The sequence below is a fragment of the Drosophila teissieri genome, chromosome 2L (genome assembly GCF_016746235.2).
Source record: "Drosophila teissieri strain GT53w chromosome 2L, Prin_Dtei_1.1, whole genome shotgun sequence".
Lineage (NCBI taxonomy): Eukaryota > Metazoa > Arthropoda > Insecta > Diptera > Drosophilidae > Drosophila > Drosophila teissieri.
Window position 1 is genome coordinate 18837517 of NC_053029.1, and position 22025 is coordinate 18859541.

Genomic DNA, 22025 nt, shown 5'->3' on the forward strand with positions numbered 1-22025 from the left:
ATCGCGATCTGATCTGAAAAGTGGAAAAGCTGTGCAGATAAATTAATTAGCAATTAGCCAGTGCAAACAGAGTGTTGTCAGCCGACCAGCCGAAGCAGCTGAGCTGATAGTTCCGCCTTTGGCCCCCGCTTTCGCCAGAAGCGGAACGGAACCAAAATAAACAAGCGAGTGAAAGGAGGTGGAGGAGAAAGAGCGCGGGAGAGTGAGCGCGAAGAGTTGTCGGAGGGGGCGGTGGCGGAGGAGCGGACAACGAGGCAGAAACAAAAGCACAAAACGCGGACAGAACCAGTCGAAAGAAAACAACAAACCGGAGCGGACGCACTCGAAAAAAGCGAAACGAATTTATTTCTGTGCTTAGGGCGACACTGTGTGCGTGCCACTGACTGTGAGTGTGTGAGCGTATGAGCGTATGAGCGCGTGTGTGTGTTGTGTATATTTAAACAATATTCAAAAAATCATACGCCAGACGAATAAAAAACGCGACGAAAACGAAGGCGAAGATCTCCTCATCTCCTCTCGTAGCGGAGCAGACAGATAAATAAAAACAGAATCCGAGAATCCGAAAAACAACAACGCAACTGTGACGCGGCAAGGTGCTGGAGGTCACTCGGTCCATTTCGCACCGCACTGAAGCACTACATCAGTATATCAGTAAATCAGTATAGCAATATAGCACCTCCCCCCGACCACCCCAGTTTCTAAACAGTTTCGGTTCAAGCGCCCGCAAAAAACAGCACGCGCGATCGGAAAACTCGAAAAAAATCTACAAGCAGCACAAAAACAAAAGTAAACTCACGCGCTTCATCGTTTTATTGCTCGCCGCCCTCTCGACTGATAAACGTCAGTTGATAAATATATGTATATCGCATCGCATCCATACTAAAACAAATACGCCAGCAAACAAACACCAATTATTCCAATAAAACCAACGCCAAGTGCGAATGCGCCCTCGATTTGTATGCCATCAGCAGCACTCGGTGGCCCAATCCCACTTCCAGCCCCACGTCCAGCCCCACTCCCACTTCCATCGCCACCGCCATCCCAATCCACCCCATCACCATCACATTTACGGCGCCACTGACGTCAGTTATCGGCGTTATCGCACCGCTAGCATGGTGGTGGCCGAGGGAGTTATGGACTTCGGGTCGGGGTCGGGCACGGGAACGGGCTTGGGGCACTTCAACGACACCCCATTATCCGCACTGGGCATCGAGACCCGCACCCAACTGTCCCGCATGCTGAACCGCAAGAAGGTGCTGCGATCCGAGGAGGGCTACCAGCGGGACTGGCGCGGCATCTCGGAGCTGGCCAAGCAGAAGAGCTTCGTCGACGAGAACGCCAACAATCCAATGGATCTGGTGCTGATCAGCTGGACCCAGCGGAACCCCCAGACCGCCAAGGTGGGCCATCTAGAACACTTTCTGGGCATCATCGATCGGTGGGACGTCTGCGACGACATCCAGGAGAATTTGGGTAGGCATTCACTATTCACTAATGGTAGTCGCTATCTATAAGTGAAATATGTCACTTGAGTTTGGAGTATCATTAGTTTTAGATTACCTTTCATTAAAGGTCTGGATTCGAAAATGCGATTTTCGTAGCACAATGTACATACATAATTAATGATTATATATGTACATTGTTATGTACTTCAATTAGAAGCAGTGGAAAATGACCCATTAAATTTTACCTTAATTACGAGCAACAGCTATCAATTACTTTTGGCCGATCCATTTATGGCTTTATGACCGGAAAAACCGTTTCGAGTTTATAAAAATGGATCTGGTAATCTTTATAATATTTTGAGTATATATGCAGCAAGCGTACATATTTAACGTATCTATCGCCAAGTTATCTAAATTAAACAATGCTTATCGTCTGATACATAAAACTATTGAGTTATGATGAACAGAAATAAAATCTCCCACTTTCCAATGATTAATTCGTAGATAACAGTTTATTACCACATCCCGACAAGTCGAAAAATAACGTTTTGAAATAAATAAGCCCCTGAAAACAATGATTTTTATTAGCTGCAACCAACAGAGCATAAACTATAGAAAACGCCAATCATTTAAGAAAGAACACTTCTTATCTATTTGCACAATGGGAATTATCCCAACAAAACTGTTGTCTTTTATAAAAAGCCTCGGAACTATAGAAAACGCCAATCATTTAAGAAAGAAGTGTTCTTATCTCTTTTCACAATGGGAATTATCCCAACAAAAACTGTTGTCTTAGAAATATTTGTTTTGACAAAAATGGTTCGATTAAACAACAAATCAAAACTCTGGAAAGATTTAAATGCTTGATACATATACGAAAAAAAGGAATTAAAACGCAATGTATTTTTAATAGAATAATTTTGAATTTGCGCCAAATTCTTTCTAATGATCTTTAATTATGTTTTTTGTAATATACCAATAAACTAAAACATGAATAACAAGAGAGATCGCAATAGTCGAGTTCCCCGACTATCTGATACCCGTAACGGGTAGTGCGTAGTTCAACACTGACCGTTTTAGCCGGATTGTGGGCGTTCGAATGAGCGTGGCAAAAAGATTTTTGGCAAATCCAGAAAAAAATGTACATGACTAACACAAATGTGAAAAAATATCGAAACATTTTTCAAAAGTGTGGGCGTGGTAGTTTTGGTCAGTTTGTGGGCGTTAGGGTGGGCGTAACAAAAAGTTGTTGTAAAAATATAAATTGTTTTTGAATATGTCAGTAAGAACTGCTTGAATCTAGAATACGCACCCATTACTAGAGTGTTCCTCTCTGCTGCCGATATAATGTGATAGATGTGAATAATAAGATGTGTTAGAAACTGGTTAATTTTAAATATGTAATACGTAATTTAAAAGGATATTAAAGGATAAATATCATTATTTAATAAACATAATTTGATTTTCTTTATAATATTTATAAATTGTGTTAATTTATTTAATTGTGTTATTGTGTTATAAGGCCGTCTGGTTTTTAAGAATCGTAATTCCGTTACTAAAACTGACTTCATTTTAATCGCCCCAAAAGCCAAGGACACTCAGCGCTTCATCATGAAACAGGAGCAGCGGCAGACCGCTCTGGTGGAGGCGTGTCCGCCGCCTCCCTGCGACAACTTCAGCAGCAGCAACAGCAACAACATCAGGGTGGGTCAAAGTGTGGAGATCCTCAGCGACGAAGACCAGAGATGTGTGCAGATGGGCCAACCGCTGCCCAGATACAACGCCTGTGTTTTGTACGCTGAGGCAGACATTGATTATGCCACCGAGATTATGAATAATCTAGAGTCTGAGCGGTACAATCTCAGGGTGAGCGGGATGCGCTTGGGTGCTGTGTGTTCTATTGAATAACCATGGAACTTTCTATTGCAGCTTTTCCTGCGCCATCGCGACATGCTAATGGGCGTTCCGTTCGAGCATGTCCAACTGTCCCACTTCATGGCTACCCGCTGCAATTTTTTGATTGTCTTGCTCACAGAGGAATTTTTTCGAAGCCCGGAGAACACGTACCTCGTGAACTTCACCCAAAAGATACAAATCGGTGAGTAGCTGCTAAGCAGTTGTATTTCAGAGTCAGAATCACATTACAAGTTCAACGAACTGCTTTTTCGCAGAGAATCACACTCGCAAGATCATACCGATTCTGTACAAGAGGAACTTGCATATACCCCCGACCCTGGGCATTTACCAACCCATGGGTTACGACGTGGAATCCAAGTTGTTCAACTTCTGGGACAAGTTGGCGAGTTCGCTATACGATGTGAAAGCCTGTTCGATCTACTCCCCGCGCCAGGTGCAAACGTAAGTGTTTCTACTTTCTGCGATATAGATTGCATGTATCCAAAGATAATTTACAATACTAGACAGCAGGTAAATAGGGTTTGCAACCTGAAGTGATCTTTCAAATGTTAGAAACTGCTTTAAAACACATTTTATTAGCTTAGAGTTTTTCCTTTTGTAGTGCAGCTAGATATATTTCTTTCGGGAATGCGAAATCGTTTCACAACATTCACATAAAATGCGCAATGTATACCAACGGCTTGTAAACAAAATATATAAGCAAATATCGTATAGCGTATGGGCGATCAACCTTAGAACAGCCTCGTAGGTATTTTTATTTAATTTTCTTAAATTTAAAGTAGATACGTTGGTTTCAGAAAGATGAACTCAGACGATTTTATAATAAGTGCCCAGGAAGAAATACACTGCATATGAGTAATCAACTTAAAAAAAAATTTATAAACAGGAAATAAATGTAATATAACATTTATCCGGGCGTAAGATTACATTAAATTAAATTAGTTTTGCAATTTATTGTAAAACATGGAGGAATTTAATCACTCTGATAAACCCATTTAGTAAAAATTTGGCATAAACTTTTCTTTTTCTTACATTCTGTATGCAGACCCTCGCCGGAGGAATCGTCTCCCCGGGTGACCACTCCCAGCATTCGGATACAGATAACAATTTGGCATAAACTTTTCTTTTTCTTACATTCTTTATGCAGACCCTCGCCGGAGGAATCGACTCCCCGGGTGACCACTCCCAGCATTCGGATACAGATCAACGACAAGGATGTCACTGATATGCCAATCTACAACAGCTGCAAAGTGCCGGAAGCGGAAACCACAGTTGTTTCGATTTCCGGTGATACCAGCTCACCCCTGCCGGAGCACAAACCGAAGAAAATGACTACCTTCCGCAAAATCATGCACATCACCGGAAAGACGGCGCGGAGTGATGGGGCCAGCGCCAAAACCCTACGTCATGCTCACTCCGTCAGCACCATAAACGTCATGGAGCGCGAAAGGACCATCAGTGCCAGCAGCTCCAATATCTCTACCACGTCAGAGAGCAAGAAAAGTTTTAAGTGGCGTCCGAACATCTTGAAGAAGGTTCTGTTCTCCCGATCCAGCACCAAGCTACAGACGCCGTGCTGAGATCATAGCGTTAGAATAGCCATTCATTCGATTCCTTGATTCCTTATCGTGTGTCCAGTCTAGTTATGGCCGCCGAGTCGCCAATTTCGTCACCCTCCATGTCTAGTGATAATCTTTAGCCTAATCCTTATCAAAGTCAAATAACTTTATATAATTAGACGCATCCGGTTACTTATATAAGACAACAACGAATAAAGACAATACCACATATCCGCACAAATGTATCACTAAAGCACACAGACTACCACGTACGACACGATTTGCTCTATGTCTATGTATACGACTCTGGACTCGATAAACAGACAAATTGGCAATTGCGTTGAGTGAGGTTAAATACGCGACACTGCTAATCAAAGCGCTCAATTAAATATTAGTCACGCGTTCGATAAGTGACTTACTTAATTTAATTATCTCGCCTGTCGTTCTCGCAACTCAGACCCCATCTCGAATGAGTAATGAGCATATATAAGAAATACGTATGGCTGCATTGTGCGAGCAGTGCTTTATCATTTTGTAAACTGCTCAAGCCGTTTTAGACGATTGCTAGCAATAAGTAAACTGTTTGTTTTCGGTACCGCCATCGGCTGGTTCCCCCATGTGATTACCTTTAGCTTTTACCGATTGTTACTGATTGCTGTGAATGCGTGCCCATGTGCCTGATGTGCACCTTAGCACACTCACTTATTATAAAGCAATTACCATCAATACCGTAAGATACGTCACCCATCACATCGTCTTTTTCTGTATCTAGACTCTTTCTATATAGTATTATATCTCGGAACAGTACGTTTCAAAATCAAAATGGGTCGACAACCGTATTATGTCTAACTTATGTCAAGCGACAATAAATGTGGATAAAACGCACTATATGTATGTAAGTCGCTCAATGTCGGGCATCGAACGCAAGAGCCTCGACCTTCACGCCACGTGTCACTTATGGTTATGAAACGCACGGTATCCATATCGGAAATAAGCAAGCTCCAGTTGAGCGGCAATAAACTGTTCAATGTTTGGCTCAATAATTTATTGTTGAATGTAGACAACCTTTAGTTCGTTCATGTTTAATAAACATTGCAGTTTATGTGTGAATCCCCGTATATTTACATACAGTTGTTCGCGTACATATTGAGTGGAAATGTTTATCGACCAGTTCCGGTTAATCTACAAAACAGTTCAAATCGGTTTAAATTTTTTTGTATTTTTTTTGTTTTATTTATTTTCGGTTTTTTATTGTTTAAATCGTTTAATGTTTTAATAATAGCTCCTCGCTCACATTCCTCGCAACCTGCGTTAATTTCGCTCTCTGTGTGTTACAATTTACACTGTGAACAAATATGTTTTTTAGCCTTACTGCTCCTCGCAACTTGAGCTTGTTCTTTAAACTTTGTTTTTTTGTTTTGCTTCGTTTCGTTACTTTTAATTGAATTTATGTTTTTGGGCTTTGTTTGGTTGCTTCTCTGCTCAATGTGTGTTTTTATGTGTGTGTATTTATAAATCGATTTATATATGTTATTAATTTTATCTGTCGTTTGTTATCCGCTTAGCTTTGTTTTCCTTTGTTAGAGTTATTTTAATGATTTATCGTTTAACAAAATTAATAAAAACAGTTTGTAATTTGTTTGCTCTTTGTTGTATGTATATGTTAATTGATCAATTTATCGTAATTTGCATATTAAAACAATGTAACGCATGATGTTGCATCTTCTGCCTCGACTCGCGCTCTATGAGTATTATTTGCAAATTGTTTCGTAGCTTAATTAATGCCTTCGGGGGATGTCTTACATTCGTGTTGACTTGTTATTCATCTTATAAATCTAACTGATTGCATTTACACAGAGTTTGTGAAGACGAGTCTGAGTGGAGGGGCAGGGAAGGGCAGAAAAGGGCAGGGCGGGTCAGGATGTGACACTGGATGTGGAACTGGAGCCTGGTGACTGTAGTGGTCCCGGACTGAACTGGCGCCTCGGGATGGAACAGAACCTAACTAACTCAACCGCAACCAAGGTCCGTGTAAGTGTCTGTTTGTTTGTTTAAAGCGTTATTCTCTATAGTTAAGTGTTAACAATGATTATGATTATGGAAGTCAGCTGAAGAAGTCTGTATCGGTTTGGAAGTTGAGTTACCATCGTATTGCGAGTTCCCGTCTTATAACTATGTTATGCATAGGTATTTCCGTTTTACCTTCCTCAACCACTATAACTCGACTCCCCTCCCTCGTACTCCGTCCTTTAATCATACATACATACACATGGAGATATATTCATCGTCGAGTTTTGGGTCGCTTGTCGTTCCGTTCTCGACTTACTAATAAATTAAAACAACGCTAATGAATTTCTTTTTCGTCTCGCTAATTGTGAGTTCTCGTTTAACGCTCTTCTTCATCGCCTGCTCCTCTCTTCACTATCTTACTATCTTTCCATTTATTATCGTTATCAATCAATTATCAATTTCAATTTTCATTTATACATACTAGTTTTTCATTTAATTTTTTTCGCTTCAATGCTTAAGTTCTGTGCCTTGAACAAATGTCTTTTAAAAGTCGCTTTCTTTTTCCGCTTCTCATTCCGTATTCGATTTTAGTTAGTTTTGGTTAGATGGGAGTACAGTGTTGGCTGATCTCAGCATTGTCTAAGGATCTGATTGCGCAGCGGAAGTTCCTAAATTGAATTCACACAGATCTAATCCAGGACATAGTGACTAGCAACGTAGACCAGCTACGTTTGCAACGTTTGAGGAAAGTAAAAACAAGTCTATATAGCATTATGAAAACAAGTCGAATTATTGTTTTACGATTCTTAACAAATGATTGAGCATAATATATTCAAGCAATTCAGAGAATGATTAGGTTAACTTGCAGTTCACTAAGTGAGAAACCACATTCTTCCAATGATTAAAATAATTCTTCCTTTCGATAGTATATTCATAGATTTGGCAAGTCCAACGCATAAACTTCCCATGTCCTTGCCAAGAATCCTCCAACCCAGTGCTCTCTCAATTTATCCCGATTGCTTGATACCCGTATGGAACAGTCAAAGTTCCGGAAGTCGAAAGCCTAACCCAACGAATGTGGATGCAGGTGCAAATGCTAATGGCGATGTTGGCAGTGTTTTCGCTTTTACGCATTCTTCAAATACGATTTCGATTGCGATCGTGTGATATTTTCTGATAGATACTCCCAATGGATCTACGGCTGATTCTGGAGGCCACGCGAGGGGGGCGGTCTATATCTACTACACATATTTTAGTCTGTCGTCAGGCATTTGGCGAGCATCGAGCATCGAGCGTCTTGCTTATTGTTTCTATTCTTTGTGTTTAAATTTAACATTGTGCGCGATTTGTTGAACGTTTGACAACACTACAAATAACGGCAGTTTTACATGCTTATGCGGATGATTTCCGGAATTTCTTTTGGGGCAGAAATGCAACAAGATCAACAAATAATAGGCCTCCAACAGAGAGTTACGCTGTCCAGGAACTATACAAATGCGGGGTGGGGGTCAAAAGCAAATAAAAATGAGGAACTTACTACATTGGAAACGAGAGACCTAACGAATTACAGTTACCCCGTCATCATCGTTTTTCTGGCAACAACATTTTATAGTCTCTGTTATCTATATCTCTTTCACAACTTATAGTCTTTGGGGTTAGATTAGATTTCCTGACTTGAGTGGCAGTCTGTGTGTGGGGCTATCCAACTAAATAAGGCTATTTTGGCACACAATCACAACGGAACATCTATTGTACAACAACGATAACAACACAAGTATGTCTGGTACTGGGGCTAGCAACTGATCTGTGGGCTGAACTTTGGGGAGTTGAATTCAAATTTAACCAAATTTTGAGTTCGTTAAACTAGCTGCAGACGGTGCAGCACGTCGCCTCAACGTCTCCAACCAGCAATGCTCATTATTGTAACGGCGGTCCCCGTCAATTCTGGCCAAATGCTACAAAAACTGCGGTTAAGTGGATCGCGCCTGTTGCTGTTGTTGTGGGCATGGGTGTGTGTGTTTCTGGGTGTGGGGCTGCTTTGCTTTCGCCTTTTTATAATTCACGTTTACGCTTACTTCACTATTGTACAATGTGCGACTTGCATTATTATATTCTCGTAATTATTTTATATTAGTATATATGTATATATGTATGCATGTTGGTGTGTGTGTGTGAGTGTTCTTGTATCGAGCTGCTGGGCTACTCCTATTTTTTTGGTTTTTTCATTTTTTCGTTTTGGTTTCTGTAAAATGCGCTAGTTTATTGATACCTTCTGTGGCGCCCAACGTGGGACAGTCGTGAACCTGTGGGTTAGCCCGTCTGCCCGTCATGGGTACTCTAAATTCTGTCCTCCTCATCCTCTTCCTCCTCCTCCTCGACCTCCTCGCCGTTCTCCTCTAGCTCCTCCTTGTAGCCAGGATGCTCAGAGATGGCATAGTAGTTGCCATTGTAAATGACGCCCAGTTCGCGCAGCGCATCGCCGCGTATTGTCGCCTTTATCGTCCAGTTGTAGCAGTCGTCCGACTCGGACTCGCGATCCAATCGCTCCACGTCAAGGATCTTGGAGTTGAGGCGTTCCAGTATGATGCCGATGTCTTTGATACTGAGGTGACGCTTCTGGTCCACCGACAACTGGTCGATCAGCAGCAGAAACTTCTCCGTCGTCGTCTTGTCGTCCTCCATCACCGTGTTCTCCGTTTCGCTTTCGGAGCTATCCCGCTCGGGGGCGATGTCCAGGAATCGCACGTGGCCCTTGGCGCCCGACGAGCGCCGTTGCATACTACCGCTTCCACCGCCACCGCTGCCGCCCAGCATAGGATCCATAACCGATGGTGCCGACTGCGGCTGGGGACTGCTGCTTCCGTCCTGGATGGGCGACGTGGCCACGCTCTTGTGCACAGCGATCTTGCGCCCCTCCTCGTGCAGCGCACAGCAGTGAAAGTCGCACTCGGTAGTGCTTGGACTGCCCGCCCTGCTTGGCGTGTGAGCGTGGTGGGCGCATTCCGGTGTGTGCACGTGCACCGCTCCCACGCCCACACCCACACCCACGGTGCTGTCGAAGGAGCTTCCCTGCTTGGAGAGTCGCCTGCTGCCGCCTGGTATCACAACTCCTGGCGGCAGAACAACGCCACCGGGATGGTAAATGCTCGCCGGTCCGTCGTCACTGATCACCGTTATTTGAGGGCTGGCATAGCGCGGCTGGGAGGACTGCGACGACACCGACTTGTTATCAAGCGAACTCTGTGCGGAGAGACCCTTCTTTGAGGGCGAGTACTTGTCGGACGACAGCAGCCCATTGCTGCTGCCCAGGCCGGAGCACATGCTTCCCACTCCGCCGCCGGCGCCACCGCCTCCTCCACCGCCGCTTCCTCCACCCTGCCGCTGATCCCAGTGCAGAACGACCGTGACACGCCCTTTGTTATCCATGATCTTCCACGACGGTGTCTCATCGTGCAACTCCAGCGCATGAATCGTCTCACAGACGATTTTCGGTATAGCTGATATGGCTGAAAGGGAAATTTTAGAATGAGAATGTATCGCTAGGATATCCAAACTAAAGTTCAGTACGGAAAGATAAGAAGGTCAACTCACACATCAATACGATATTCACTTAAATAGACTTGTACAACAATCGGACGACCATGTTCTTGAATTTCTAATGGCTGTCATTTAAATCCAAAAATAGCATTTTTCTTTTGTTTAATTTTCACGTGTTACGTTTTTGTTTATAATTTAATGTTAGCAGAGAAAAACTTAATGGTTTTTCGACAGGAATGATCGCATGGAAACCATTTGAATTTGAATTTAAGATTTAATGTGTCCCAAAACAGAGGTTATAGTCTAAAGAATTGTTTAAATTTCCGTTCTTTGGAAATTAAATAAACACAAGCAACTTTGAATAGACTTCAAATTCATTCGCAAACAATTAACATTGAAATCAATTCCATTGAAAGGTGTGCTATGTGCCAAAGTAAATGCTTCCTCTATAAATTTGTTATTTAATTTAAATGAAATGGACTTAGACTTTTTACAAATATTCAGTTTTTGTGTACACAAGCTCATAAGTTAGGAAGTAATGAGAAATTGGAATCTAACATTGTCTTTAAACATAACTCCATGTTTCTAGCTCGCTGACAGACATTTCTCTTGCCCAGTACTGATCCCGAGATGGAGGTCAACTCATTAGACCCACCAGCCTTTATGACATCGACGCCAGTGGGATACCAGCGCTCGCCCTGTCTTAACAGCAGCAGCACCGTATTGTTGGCCAGGGTGCGAAAGTATTCGCCGTCCTCGATTTGGGTTCCATCACACTCCAGAACAACGCGCACCGGTTCTGAAGCAGGAACCCCCAGCTTATCCTTGCCGCGGACCAAGAGCTCCTCGAAGGTCCCAACTACGACGCCCTTGCGCACATTTCGCCAGCTGTCCCAGATTTTCAGTGGTCTCTTGCCGCGAGACTCCTGCGAAGAGAAATTTGGATTAGTTGGGTTTTACGAATTACAATTCCAACTGCTGGCGAAGGGAAAGTAAAAGTTGAGCTGTGGGAGGTGGAATGGCGAATGGGAATGTGGATGTGAGATGCATGGTGCAGGGTGCAGGATGGGCGTGACACCTGTGAAACGCTGCGCACGAAAAACTGACAAGTGGGTGTGGCAGCAGGCCAGGACTGTGTCATAATTTCCTCAGCCCGCTAATTGGGCTTTTCTGGCTTGGCTAAAAAGGGCGCAAATGTCAAGGCCACAACGGCTATAGATCATATTAATTGTGCACATTTTATAGATTATATGTTTAAACAAATTCACTTCGAACATTCAAAATAAAACAAAAGTAAGTACTAATCTTAGAAAGGGAAACACATAAAAAGGGCCAAAGAAAATTGAAAACGAATCCTTTTGGTTAACAGCGTACACAGCTGTTGGCTAACAGTTGCAGGCAACAACAACGGCCTCAGCAGAGCAGGACGAAAGCTGCAATGTTTAATGTATTGCAAGGACATGAGTGTGGCGCTCCAGTGACCCAGTAACGAGTGCAGCACACGAGCCATATACAAATATCCCTCTTCGGCAACCAAGCCCTCAATTCCCCAGCCCCCCAGTCCCCCGATTCCCCAGTTGCCCGCCCGTTCACCCAAAATAAAATGTTTGAAAAATTACAAAAAATGCATGTTGACATTTTGCTTATTCCTCCGCACCGAAAACAAGCAGAAACTTTTCATAAAAATATTTCATTTCCCTCGCCCTGCCCAGTATTCTGTGTGCTCCCATGCTCTCCCCTCCTTATCATTCCCTCTTCAAACCATCGCACCGATTTTCCTCTTGGGATAGGTCACTTGCTGCGCCCCAGCGCCATATGGCACTGAGAGAGTCCAGCAGGTCGCGGATTTGCTGGCTATTATAAATTAAGAAATTGATAATATTATAAGCAAGCACATCGCGTTGTACGGCTCGATAAATAACGTTAACGCCTTGAAACAATTGTAGAAAACTGGTTGATTCTCTCAGCACTTTAAGGCTTACCTAATGAACATACATATCATAGGCTTAAGATGACACTTTATCCGCTCTATGTTAATTTATAAGTTCATTTAAGCTAACCAAGAAAACAGGCGAACCAACAGGTCGAATAGTTTCAAATAGATTAAAAAAAAACATTGAAATAAAAGTATTGAAATAAATTTTTAGATTTTACAAAATGTTAAAAAATAGCGGTAGCCTATAGAAGTTCTGGAGTAGTATTGATATTAGCCAATGTGAAAATCAATTAAGGATTTAGAAACCGATTTGGATAAAGGACAGAATAAGTGTGTTTGATATAGAAGTGAAGGACATTTGCATCCGATGAAAGATAAACACTAAATACGTATGCCCCGCAAGGCGAAACTATTACCATTGCGGACAGTCCGCCGTTTGTGGCTGACGAGGGTCCCGTTGTGATGGCCCCACTACCAACTCCGGCCCCACCCGCCGCCGCGGCAGAGGCAGCTACGCCCTGCGTAGCCTGGGCCGCCGCCGCAGCTGCGGCTGCCACTTGTCTGATGCTCAGACAGTTGCAGAGCGGCTTCGTCACGCCCAGCGTGCACAGGGCGTTGGACCACATGGTGGTGCTGTTGGTGCTGTTGGTGGTGCTGCTGCTGCCAGCCACTTTTAGGCCGAGTCTCTGCGCTGCTGGCTTGCAATGGTTGGCCTCGTCACTCTCAAGGTCGTCTTACACTTGGAGCTCCAAGCTCCGGTAATCCATGTCCGTTTAAAAATGCGTTATATAAACCCGTACCCGATGTACGCCTTACAAAATCCGGAGTTTCGGATACTTATGCCAAAACTTCTACAAAAATTAAAGCTTATTGCTTATTGTTGGAGTCATAAATGCCTTCCGTTAAGGGGAAAAATTCGTAATTACAAAAATTGTTAAGGGGGTCACGGAAAAAACACACTTTGCACAAAATACAGCTTCTGGTAAAAATGTTTTCAATCACTTTATTTGGTTTCTTTAGTTTGTTGTAAAAACTGGCAGATTTGAAGTGCCTAGAATTTCGGTTTTCACTGCTCGTGCTTCGCATTCGTATTCGTATTTTTGGGGCAGGTCAGGGCGGGTTGACCTTCGCACTTTCACTTTACGGATACTACGCGCCTGCAGCATCCTTTTGCCCGTGAAACCGCCGAGTTTTCATTTTCATTTGACGCTGCGCCCCAGTTCTTGCACTTAATTATAGCCCTTTTTTAGAAACTTGATTTTGTAGAAAAACGCTGGATTTGTTTAGTTATAGCACACAGTGGGAACCTGGTGTTTCCACGGGCCAAAGCAGCGTCTTTTGCTGCCTGTGTGCTTGGCAGCCTGGCAGAGCAAACTGTGAGTGTTCCCGACGAGATGATGCATCGGATTTCACTACGGCAGCAGCTGCTGCTGCTGCTGCTGCTGTTTCATCTTCTTCTACTTTTGGGGCTGGGTGCGCTTTTGCAGAGCTATAACAGCGCTTGAAATGAGCACGGCGCATAAGCGCAAGAGAAGTGCAGTGAGAACGAGGTGAAATGCAGCGCAAAGCTTTGCGAGAGCGAGTAAGACAGGTGGAGGGGTGGGGATAGATATCCTGTTACTACTATCTAGTCAAATTAAGGACTTAAACTTTTAGGTCCCCAATTAAACTGTATTTGTTTTATCCAACCCTCTTCTTTACTCTTTTTTTTTCCTTAATTTTCTATGTTTTAACAGATAAAGATATTTTGCCGTGCTTTGGCCTACATTTCTATCAATGTGATATAATCAGGACGCCAAAGCGCGCGCACCTTCTCCCTCGAAACGCCATCATTAAATAAGATTCTATCGTTTTGATTTAGTAAATATTTACTTCCAATCAACGGCGTTCAATTGATAGTGTAGTGTGTCCCAGGAAAATATTGGGTTTTCTGTTAGTCCTAATCGTGCCCAACATTTAAACTCTAATATTAAACATTGAGGTCTTTTAATAAAAAGGGTAAGAGAGAGAGAGTGATGCACTTTTATATGAAGCTCTTTCCCTCTCGCAAAAGCATTGCCAGCTGTAAATGTAAATGTGAATGGATAACAGAGCTCTAAAATAACAGTAATTGCTGCTGGCCAAGATTTTTAATTACAGTAAGAAGAAGAGATAATCTTGTTTTGTTTATCCTAAATAATTCCAGATCAACCGACAACTAAAAGCAATCTCAGCTGCATTAATATAAGCTCTTAAAGGAATTCCTGCTCTTTTGGAATTCCCAACTAATTTATTCTTGGAGACATCCCCTCAAAGCAACAATTTTGGAAAGGCCAGAGAGCGAAATTCCTTTCAGAGTGGGCGGGAGAAGAGGAAGAAGAATAACAGTTGCAGCCACACGTGGGGTGGGGGCAGCGGTAAGGGAAGGCGTTGGGGGAGTGGCACATCTGTGAGGCGTAAGTATTACCTCAGTTATTTGGGTCAAAGCTATTCACTCACCCGCAAAGCAAAACGAAACGAAGGAACTGCATAAAACATGCACAAACACACACACACATGCAGAGCAGGAGCTTGAGGGACACGCACACAAAGAGACTAATGCGGGCCACAGGCTTAATAGGTTCCTCTAGCGGATGCGGACGCGAGTGCGAAACATCCGCAACGATACGCCTTGCTAGATACACTCGCCAAAGGTTGTCATATGAAAAATTCAAAAAGATAGAGCAGAGTATGTAGTTTAGGCCAGGCATGAATCGTATCCATTGCACTCATGCCCAAGCAGCAAAATAAAAATTTGCCTAATCTTCTAAAAGTTGATTTATTCATGCATCCTGTTGTGTTCGGCGAGACACGTAATCGTACTATGTTGATATAAAAGGACCTATCTTTCGGACTTTTGGAGCAGCTAGACACAGAAAATTAAACCTTTTAGATGATCTAGATTTCGTTAAGCTTACCTCTTAAAGAACGGGATGTTTACAAAGTACTTCTCAAAAAAATAAAATATATTATAAATTTTGTTCAAGCTGCATGTAATTAAAAAAAAAACTTTTTACCTACAAGTTTAAATTTGAGATTACTTTGTTATTACTAAATAAAAAAAATTACTTTTTATTTTTATAAAAAAAATGTATTTTTTTTATTCATACTTTCGTATGCAAATATGTAAAAACCATTTGTTTTGCATATAAATACATTTTTATTTTCTAGTTGTAGTGTGCGCGGCCTAACTTTTTTGGAGGAAGATAGCAGAGGGTTAGTTGTTTTAATGTTGGGAAAGGCTAATACTGTCGGTTTCAAAAGTGAATGATGGAAGATGGCGATGAAGTGAGAACAGCTGATTTTGGCAAAATAACCTGCGGTACCTTGGTGATCAGGAAAACTGAAACGGTTAAGCCGTAGTTGCCGGCTTTGCTTTACTTTAAGCACGTTTGCACTTACCTCTCTGGCCATTACGACATGTTATCACCAGCGGCGCCCGCTTAGAGGGTCTGCCATTTGCTAAGCGGCAACAACAAGAAAAACAACACGGGAGCGCCTCTGAGAGCGTGGGAGTGGAAGAGGCAACAACACAGCTCACGCTTTTCGCGATACGAGAGCGCACGTATGTCAGCTTAGGTAGGTGTATGTGTGTGTGTAGGCGGCAAATGGTATAAGCGGAGAGACAGAGAGAGAAAGAGTTTAGGAGGTGTGCGTGCGAGTGTCTCAAAAATTCTCTACTACACGTTTATTTTCAATCTTCTCTTTCCGCACATTTCTCCAACGCGCCGATGCTGTTTCGTTCTTCCCCTTGCTTTTCTATCCTGTCCTTTGGCTTCCTTTACTTCTTTCTCTCCTCTCGCTGCGTGGGCATGTGTGTATAGGTGTGTATTGGAATTCGCAAAGGTATTTGATTAGAGCAGCTTGAATTTGTTTAAACAATTAGCGTAGATCACTATTTGCAAATTGGTTACAGTAACTTGTCTCTACCCACGCCCACTTTTATAGGTGCGGCTGTTGGGCAGGATTCGCTTTTTGGCAGTTGTGGTGGTGTGCGTGTGCGGTATGCTTCTGTGTGCGTGCAAAAGAGCACATTGGAGTACCGTTATCGCTGGTGGAGCCACATTTTCATATTTGACACACACTTTTTGTTGCGACTTTCGCCAATATTCGCGGCACACGCGTTTCGTTGTTTTTTTCTTACTTTATTAAAATTTATGTTCTATACTTTCTTCCTTGAAAGCTTTTTTTAACCGTTTTTTGTTCTTATCGCTGAGCATATACGGCACACACGCTTCACATACGTTCTAGTTTTTGGCAGTTCAATTCAATTGTTCTAATTTATTTCGATTTAGCAATGCTGTTGATGAAACGATTTATGATTTTTTCGGTGCGGAAACAATAACATTTAATTAATTTAAAGCCGAGAAGAAATGCAAATCAATTTTTATTTTCGGCAGCACTCGAAGTACTATCGTTATCGATAGAGATTTCTTTGATCTGTGGTATTTCTTGTAACATACTTTTGGGTGGTGCATAAAGAGTCACGCTGGAATATACTAAACTTTATCTTTATATCTTTTTAAAATAAAAAAAAATTACCTTAAACAACTTTTCCTTTTGAGATATAATTTCCCAAATTAAAATGTATATATTTGTTATATATCACAATTTACACTGGAATATAAAAAAAAGTTATCGGTTACCTTAATACTAAAAAAGTATGTCCAATTTAAGGTATTACTTGCCTAAATATTTGCAGCCACACTAGGCCTAACATTTTATCAACTTCATTTTAGTAATAAAAAGTGTATATTCCTTACTCGAAACGTGAACAATTGGCTCCCTACATATTACTTAAAATGGACGACATACGCAGCAGCATAGATGATATGATGGACCGCTTTAACGACAGTATAACCCACTCGGCACCTAAGAAGCTACTCTTTAACCGGCTTTCAGCATCATTTGATCTAGGGGCTTGTAAGAGTTTTTAATAGATATTTACAGGCACATACGTACAAACTAACAAGTAACTGCTCTTCTAGCACCCAAAAAGCGCCGCTTAGAGCGGGAATCACCAGACCGAAGTCTAAACGCCAGCGCCTCTTCCCTTAATAGTTCCGCCAACGATCCTTTGGGTTCCTTGCACAACAGCAAACTGCGGGCCGAGCTGATCGAAACCAAGGCCACAGTAATCCAACTACGGAACGAAATCGAACATAAGAGCCGGGAACACAGAAAGGCCATGATGTTGGCTGAGAACAAGAGTACGGCTTTAAAGGAGCAGTGCGATATAACCAGCAAGAAGTATTTGGAGATGCAGGACGAAATGAAGGCGCTACGGAAACGAGAGCTGGCCTTCAAGGATGAGGCCAGTCGGGCCACCACCGAGTTGACCCAACTTAAGCTGAAGTACGATGAGTCCATGATCAAGTTGCAGAGGGAAAAGTACCTGCAGGAGGAGGATGCCCGCGATGTCCAGCTGTGCATCAACAACGAACTGACCGAATATCGCCGGATTGCCCAGCGGGCCGATCTCGAGCTGCAGTCTACACGCAACGAACTGGAACGTTTACGTCGACGTCATGAAGAATTTAAGGTTAGGGTTTCCGGATTCGAGGAGCTACGCGCCAACCACGAGAAGCAAACACAAAGTTTAAAGGTGGCGAACGATCGCATCCAGGAGCTGGAGTTCGAAATTCAGTCATATAGCGACTGGAAGGAGGTGACTAAGACCTCACAGGAGCGTCTAGCAAGCGTTCCAGATTTGCTTGCTGAGGTGGAGCGCCTGCGCAGCCACAACAAGCATTTAAATACTTTGATAGGTGATAAATTGCTTCTGGAAGAACAGGTCCACGACTACAGAACGCGACTGGATCGGGACGAAGGTGCTCGGGCGGAAGCAGCTTCCCTGCAGGTGAAACTGGTTCATGTGGAGCAAGAACTCAAGGAATGGATCAAGGTGGCCCAGGATCACTGTTTGGCCAACACTCTGGTCAGCCCAATGGCGCTACGCTCACGCATTGAGCAATTACTAAAAGAAGACATCATTCACGTGGCAGAGAAGACTTCGTCGGCTTCGGATACTAAGCATTTGCAGGTAGGTTTTGTCCAATGTTTGCTAATTCCCATTTATTTAACTTCAGTTCGTAGACCACAGTTCGAGATCTAGAACAGAAGTGCTCCATTTACTTAAAGAACATCGAGGATCTCAATATCGGCCTGAAACGTCACAAGAACTTCAAAGAGCGGCTGCAACGCAAATTGATCACCGTGTCCAAGGAGCGCGACTTCTACAAACAACTGGTGGAAAACTTCGACAAGGACATGACCATAAGCAATGCCAGTGTGGCTGACATGACGCAGGACATGCAGGTGCGGTACCGAATGGAGGTGCTTGAACGCACCGTAACCGGATACAAAGACATGTGTGCCACTTTGGAGCGCGAGATTCAAGCCATGCGGCAGCAAGAACTACTGGCTGAACCAGCCGGAGAGGGCTACGATAGCGTGAAAAAGGAACTGGATACGTTGCGGCTGGAAAACGATCGGTTGCGTCGGCGCAAAGAGGAACTGGAGCTGGAGATGATGCACCGTTGCCTGCGGGGCGACTTCAACATGAAGGACTTCAAGGTGGTACATTTCAACGAAAACCCCGCAGCCGAAGCCTATGAGTCCAGCAAGAACATGATGGAAAAGCTGCAGGCGGAAATTGAGCGACTAAAGCGGCGCAACAAGAAATTGGAGGATGATCAGGAGCAGAGGCTTAATGAAACCACCAGCACGGGCGGCATGACACTGAACTTTAAGGAGTTCAATCAGCTACGTGCAGACTTAGAGTCCGCCAATGGCAAAATGCGAAAGATGAAGGATTGCTTTAAGGCGGCTCGAGAGGAATTCCGCGACGTGTGCTACATGCTATTGGGCTACAGGATCGATCGCATTGGAGCCAATAGCAACTATCGGTGGGTCTCCAATATATAGGTCCTCCCTTTAAATTGTTAATACATTTTTTGTTTCAGCATCTCAAGCATGTTTGCAGAGGGACCGGATGACTATCTGGACATCAGTCTTAACGAATCGAACTGTTTGGCGCTGCTGGAGTCGCCATATTCCCATACATTCAATCCGCCTATTGATCAGCAGCTGGCAGCCAGTAACTTTCCCGCGTTCTTTTCCGCCCTTACCCTAGAACTTTTCCAAAGGGCCACTGTCACGATGACCTAGAAGAACATTATTTTAGTCTTAGCTTAAGCTAGCCGAGTTGAAAATTCTTCTTGTCCACATCAGACATACGATTTGTTCTTTATGCTACCATAGTAAAAATAAGCTTCACCACGGACTGCATTTGAGAATGAAAATAATATTTGTCTACTTTTTTATACCATTTAGAGCCAAATACAGAAATATTTATTAATTAATACACATAAATTATAGTAATGCACAATAGAAATTAGAATAGCCTATCCACTAAGTGGAGGTCAGGATGTGTGCCACCTGACCGGGCGTCCTGTGCAGTAGCTGCTCCGGCTGCTCGAAGCCGTTGGCCGGATCATGGACTCGCTCATAAATCTGCTTGTAGATGGCCACAATAACGTTGAAAGACCGCTTCTGAACCGCGGCCCGATGACTGCTAGACATGATAAGCTGAACTTGCGGCAGGAGCAATACGTCGGGTAGTTCCAGAAAGGCGTCCATCTTGGACATGAAGATTTTCAGCAGGTTGGTTTCAATTTTGGATTGATTGCTCTGTAGAATAGCGTAAATGGGACCCAGATTGAGGTTCGCCACCAGAGATGAGGCCTGCTCGGAGGTTAGTGTGTCCAACTGGGCATCCGACTGCGCCTGCAGCCGCTCTACGCGCTCATCCATATATTCGTAAACAGCCAGCGAGCTTTGCATGTGATGCAGACAGTTTAAAAGGTACACACCCATGTCCACAGTGGGCAGATGGGCTGCACTTTCTTGCACGGACTGCAGCAACGGATCTATCACGCAACTTACGATCTTAGTTATGTCTGCCTGTCGACCATCGACCATGGTGGCCACCGAAAGAATCTCTTTGAGCATATTCAGCAAGCGAGCAACGCTTGGCGGCGGTACAAGATCCCTTTGCGGGGGTTCTAAGGCCAGGCCCGATCCTCCAGAAGGTCGCTGCAAAACACTTCTCACCTGGGCAGCCAAGGCGCCTAGGTAGATCTGCTCACTGCTCTTCTGAAGCTCCACCAGGCACTCCTCCAGGCTGCCGCCCTGCACCACCTGGCGCATTATTTGCTGGTAGAAGCGCAACAGGTTTGAAATGGTAAACAACACTATTGTGTCCTTCTCCGCCTGCAGTATGGTCTCCACTCGGACCTTCAGAGGATGACATACTCCATCGGCTATGTAACCCAAGGCGTTCTGCAGCTGGTCGGAAATATCTATTGCAAAACTAAGATCATTAGGTTAGTCCCTTAATAGAGGCATTTAAATTTCTTACCCTGCTTATCGCACTTCTTAAACAGCAACGATAGGTTCTCCTTTTCGGTGGGAATGCTCTGATGCAGCCACGCAAACATATCGCCAATATATCTTTTCGGATCATGGGCATGCAGCTCAATGGGCTTGGGGTTTCCTCCAGGACCCCCTTCCGTCAAGGCTTCAATAAACTGACGCACCAAAACTGCTCTCCTCGCAATGGCGTATTCATCAATAACGTATCTGTAAAGCAAATACTTTTATAAAAGCAGCGTGAAATCCCACAAAATTACTAACTTGAATAGCACAGGCCGGTCCTGCAGCCGGCTCATGGCTTCCACAATCAGCGGACCTATTTCGTTGTTTTCCAAACTGCGACAGTGGTTCTGGGTCCATCGGTAGAGCCTCTCCAGAGCGCCCTCCTGGTGTAAAGTCATCTCCTCCATGATGTCGATGGCAGCAGTTTGGTAGCCACACTGCATCAGCAGCCGGCAGTCAGCGTGGATGCTTTGTACTCTGTCCAGGACGCGAAAGAAGTCCGCCACAATGGGAGCATCCTTGGCAGCGCCATAGAGCAACTGGTGCTCGGCTCCGCTTAGCTGAAATCGGGCTAGAAAAGCTTGGGCAATTTGCTTATGGACCTCCAAGCGGTCCCTTTCCCGCTGCATGGTGTTGGTCTGCTTGATGAGATCCTTGGTGAGGGCCTTTGAGGTCTCCAGATCCGATTTCATGGTCTCCACTGACGTGGCCATCGTGTCCAGATCTTCGCACACAGCATCCAAGGAGAGCTTCACTTGGCGGAAAGCCTTCAGGAAGTTTTCGTTAATGCCCACGGAGCGGTGTTCGATCTGGCTACGAAGATTCCTGCGGTTCTGAAGGGTATTCTCCGTGAAGAAAGTGGATAGACCACTCAGAGCGTCCAATGTGTCCTGGGGCACGGTAACGGGGTTATTGGCTAAACTTGAGTACATTAGGGACTGACCTTGTCCGACTCCAGGCGCGCCTCCAGGATCTTGTTGACCCTCTTCTGGATCCTGTCCAGCTCCTCCGGTTTTTCCTGCGTCGAGCTCATCTTAAATAGTTGAGAGTGGCCAGGTTCCGAAAAGTAAACATATGTTTGGAAAATACTTAATAATCAGATAAGTTTTGTGAAATATTTTCTGTTTAAACTTCATTATAAAGACGTATAGATAATATTTTACG

At 43.8% G+C, this 22025-nt stretch overlaps 4 protein-coding genes across 4 annotated transcripts; 2 read left to right on the forward strand and 2 right to left on the reverse strand.

The window, feature by feature from the left end:
• LOC122626793 lies at window positions 1-5152 on the forward strand. Its single transcript, XM_043807171.1, has 5 exons — window positions 1-1473; window positions 3034-3311; window positions 3375-3543; window positions 3617-3803; window positions 4510-5152. The coding sequence occupies exons 1-5, from the start codon at window positions 942-944 to the stop codon at window positions 4940-4942; spliced, it is 1599 nt and encodes a 532-aa protein (XP_043663106.1). The 5' UTR covers window positions 1-941; the 3' UTR covers window positions 4943-5152.
• A 3793-nt stretch (window positions 5153-8945) lies between these two features.
• LOC122626794 lies at window positions 8946-16840 on the reverse strand. Its single transcript, XM_043807172.1, has 3 exons — window positions 15825-16840; window positions 11124-11394; window positions 8946-10437 (listed from the first exon to the last, which is right to left on the reverse strand). The coding sequence occupies exons 1-3, from the start codon at window positions 15834-15836 to the stop codon at window positions 9269-9271; spliced, it is 1452 nt and encodes a 483-aa protein (XP_043663107.1). The 5' UTR covers window positions 15837-16840; the 3' UTR covers window positions 8946-9268.
• Window positions 16841-17122: 282 nt separating this feature from the next.
• On the forward strand, window positions 17123-19786 carry LOC122626791 (mitotic spindle assembly checkpoint protein MAD1). Its single transcript, XM_043807168.1, has 4 exons — window positions 17123-17345; window positions 17411-18465; window positions 18519-19330; window positions 19388-19786. The coding sequence occupies exons 1-4, from the start codon at window positions 17225-17227 to the stop codon at window positions 19590-19592; spliced, it is 2193 nt and encodes a 730-aa protein (XP_043663103.1). The 5' UTR covers window positions 17123-17224; the 3' UTR covers window positions 19593-19786.
• On the reverse strand, window positions 19738-21930 carry LOC122626792 (conserved oligomeric Golgi complex subunit 6). The gene is made up of 4 exons (XM_043807170.1): window positions 21805-21930; window positions 21120-21751; window positions 20845-21065; window positions 19738-20785 (listed from the first exon to the last, which is right to left on the reverse strand). The coding sequence occupies exons 1-4, from the start codon at window positions 21892-21894 to the stop codon at window positions 19836-19838; spliced, it is 1893 nt and encodes a 630-aa protein (XP_043663105.1). The 5' UTR covers window positions 21895-21930; the 3' UTR covers window positions 19738-19835.
• Between the last annotated feature and the right edge of the window lie 95 nt (window positions 21931-22025).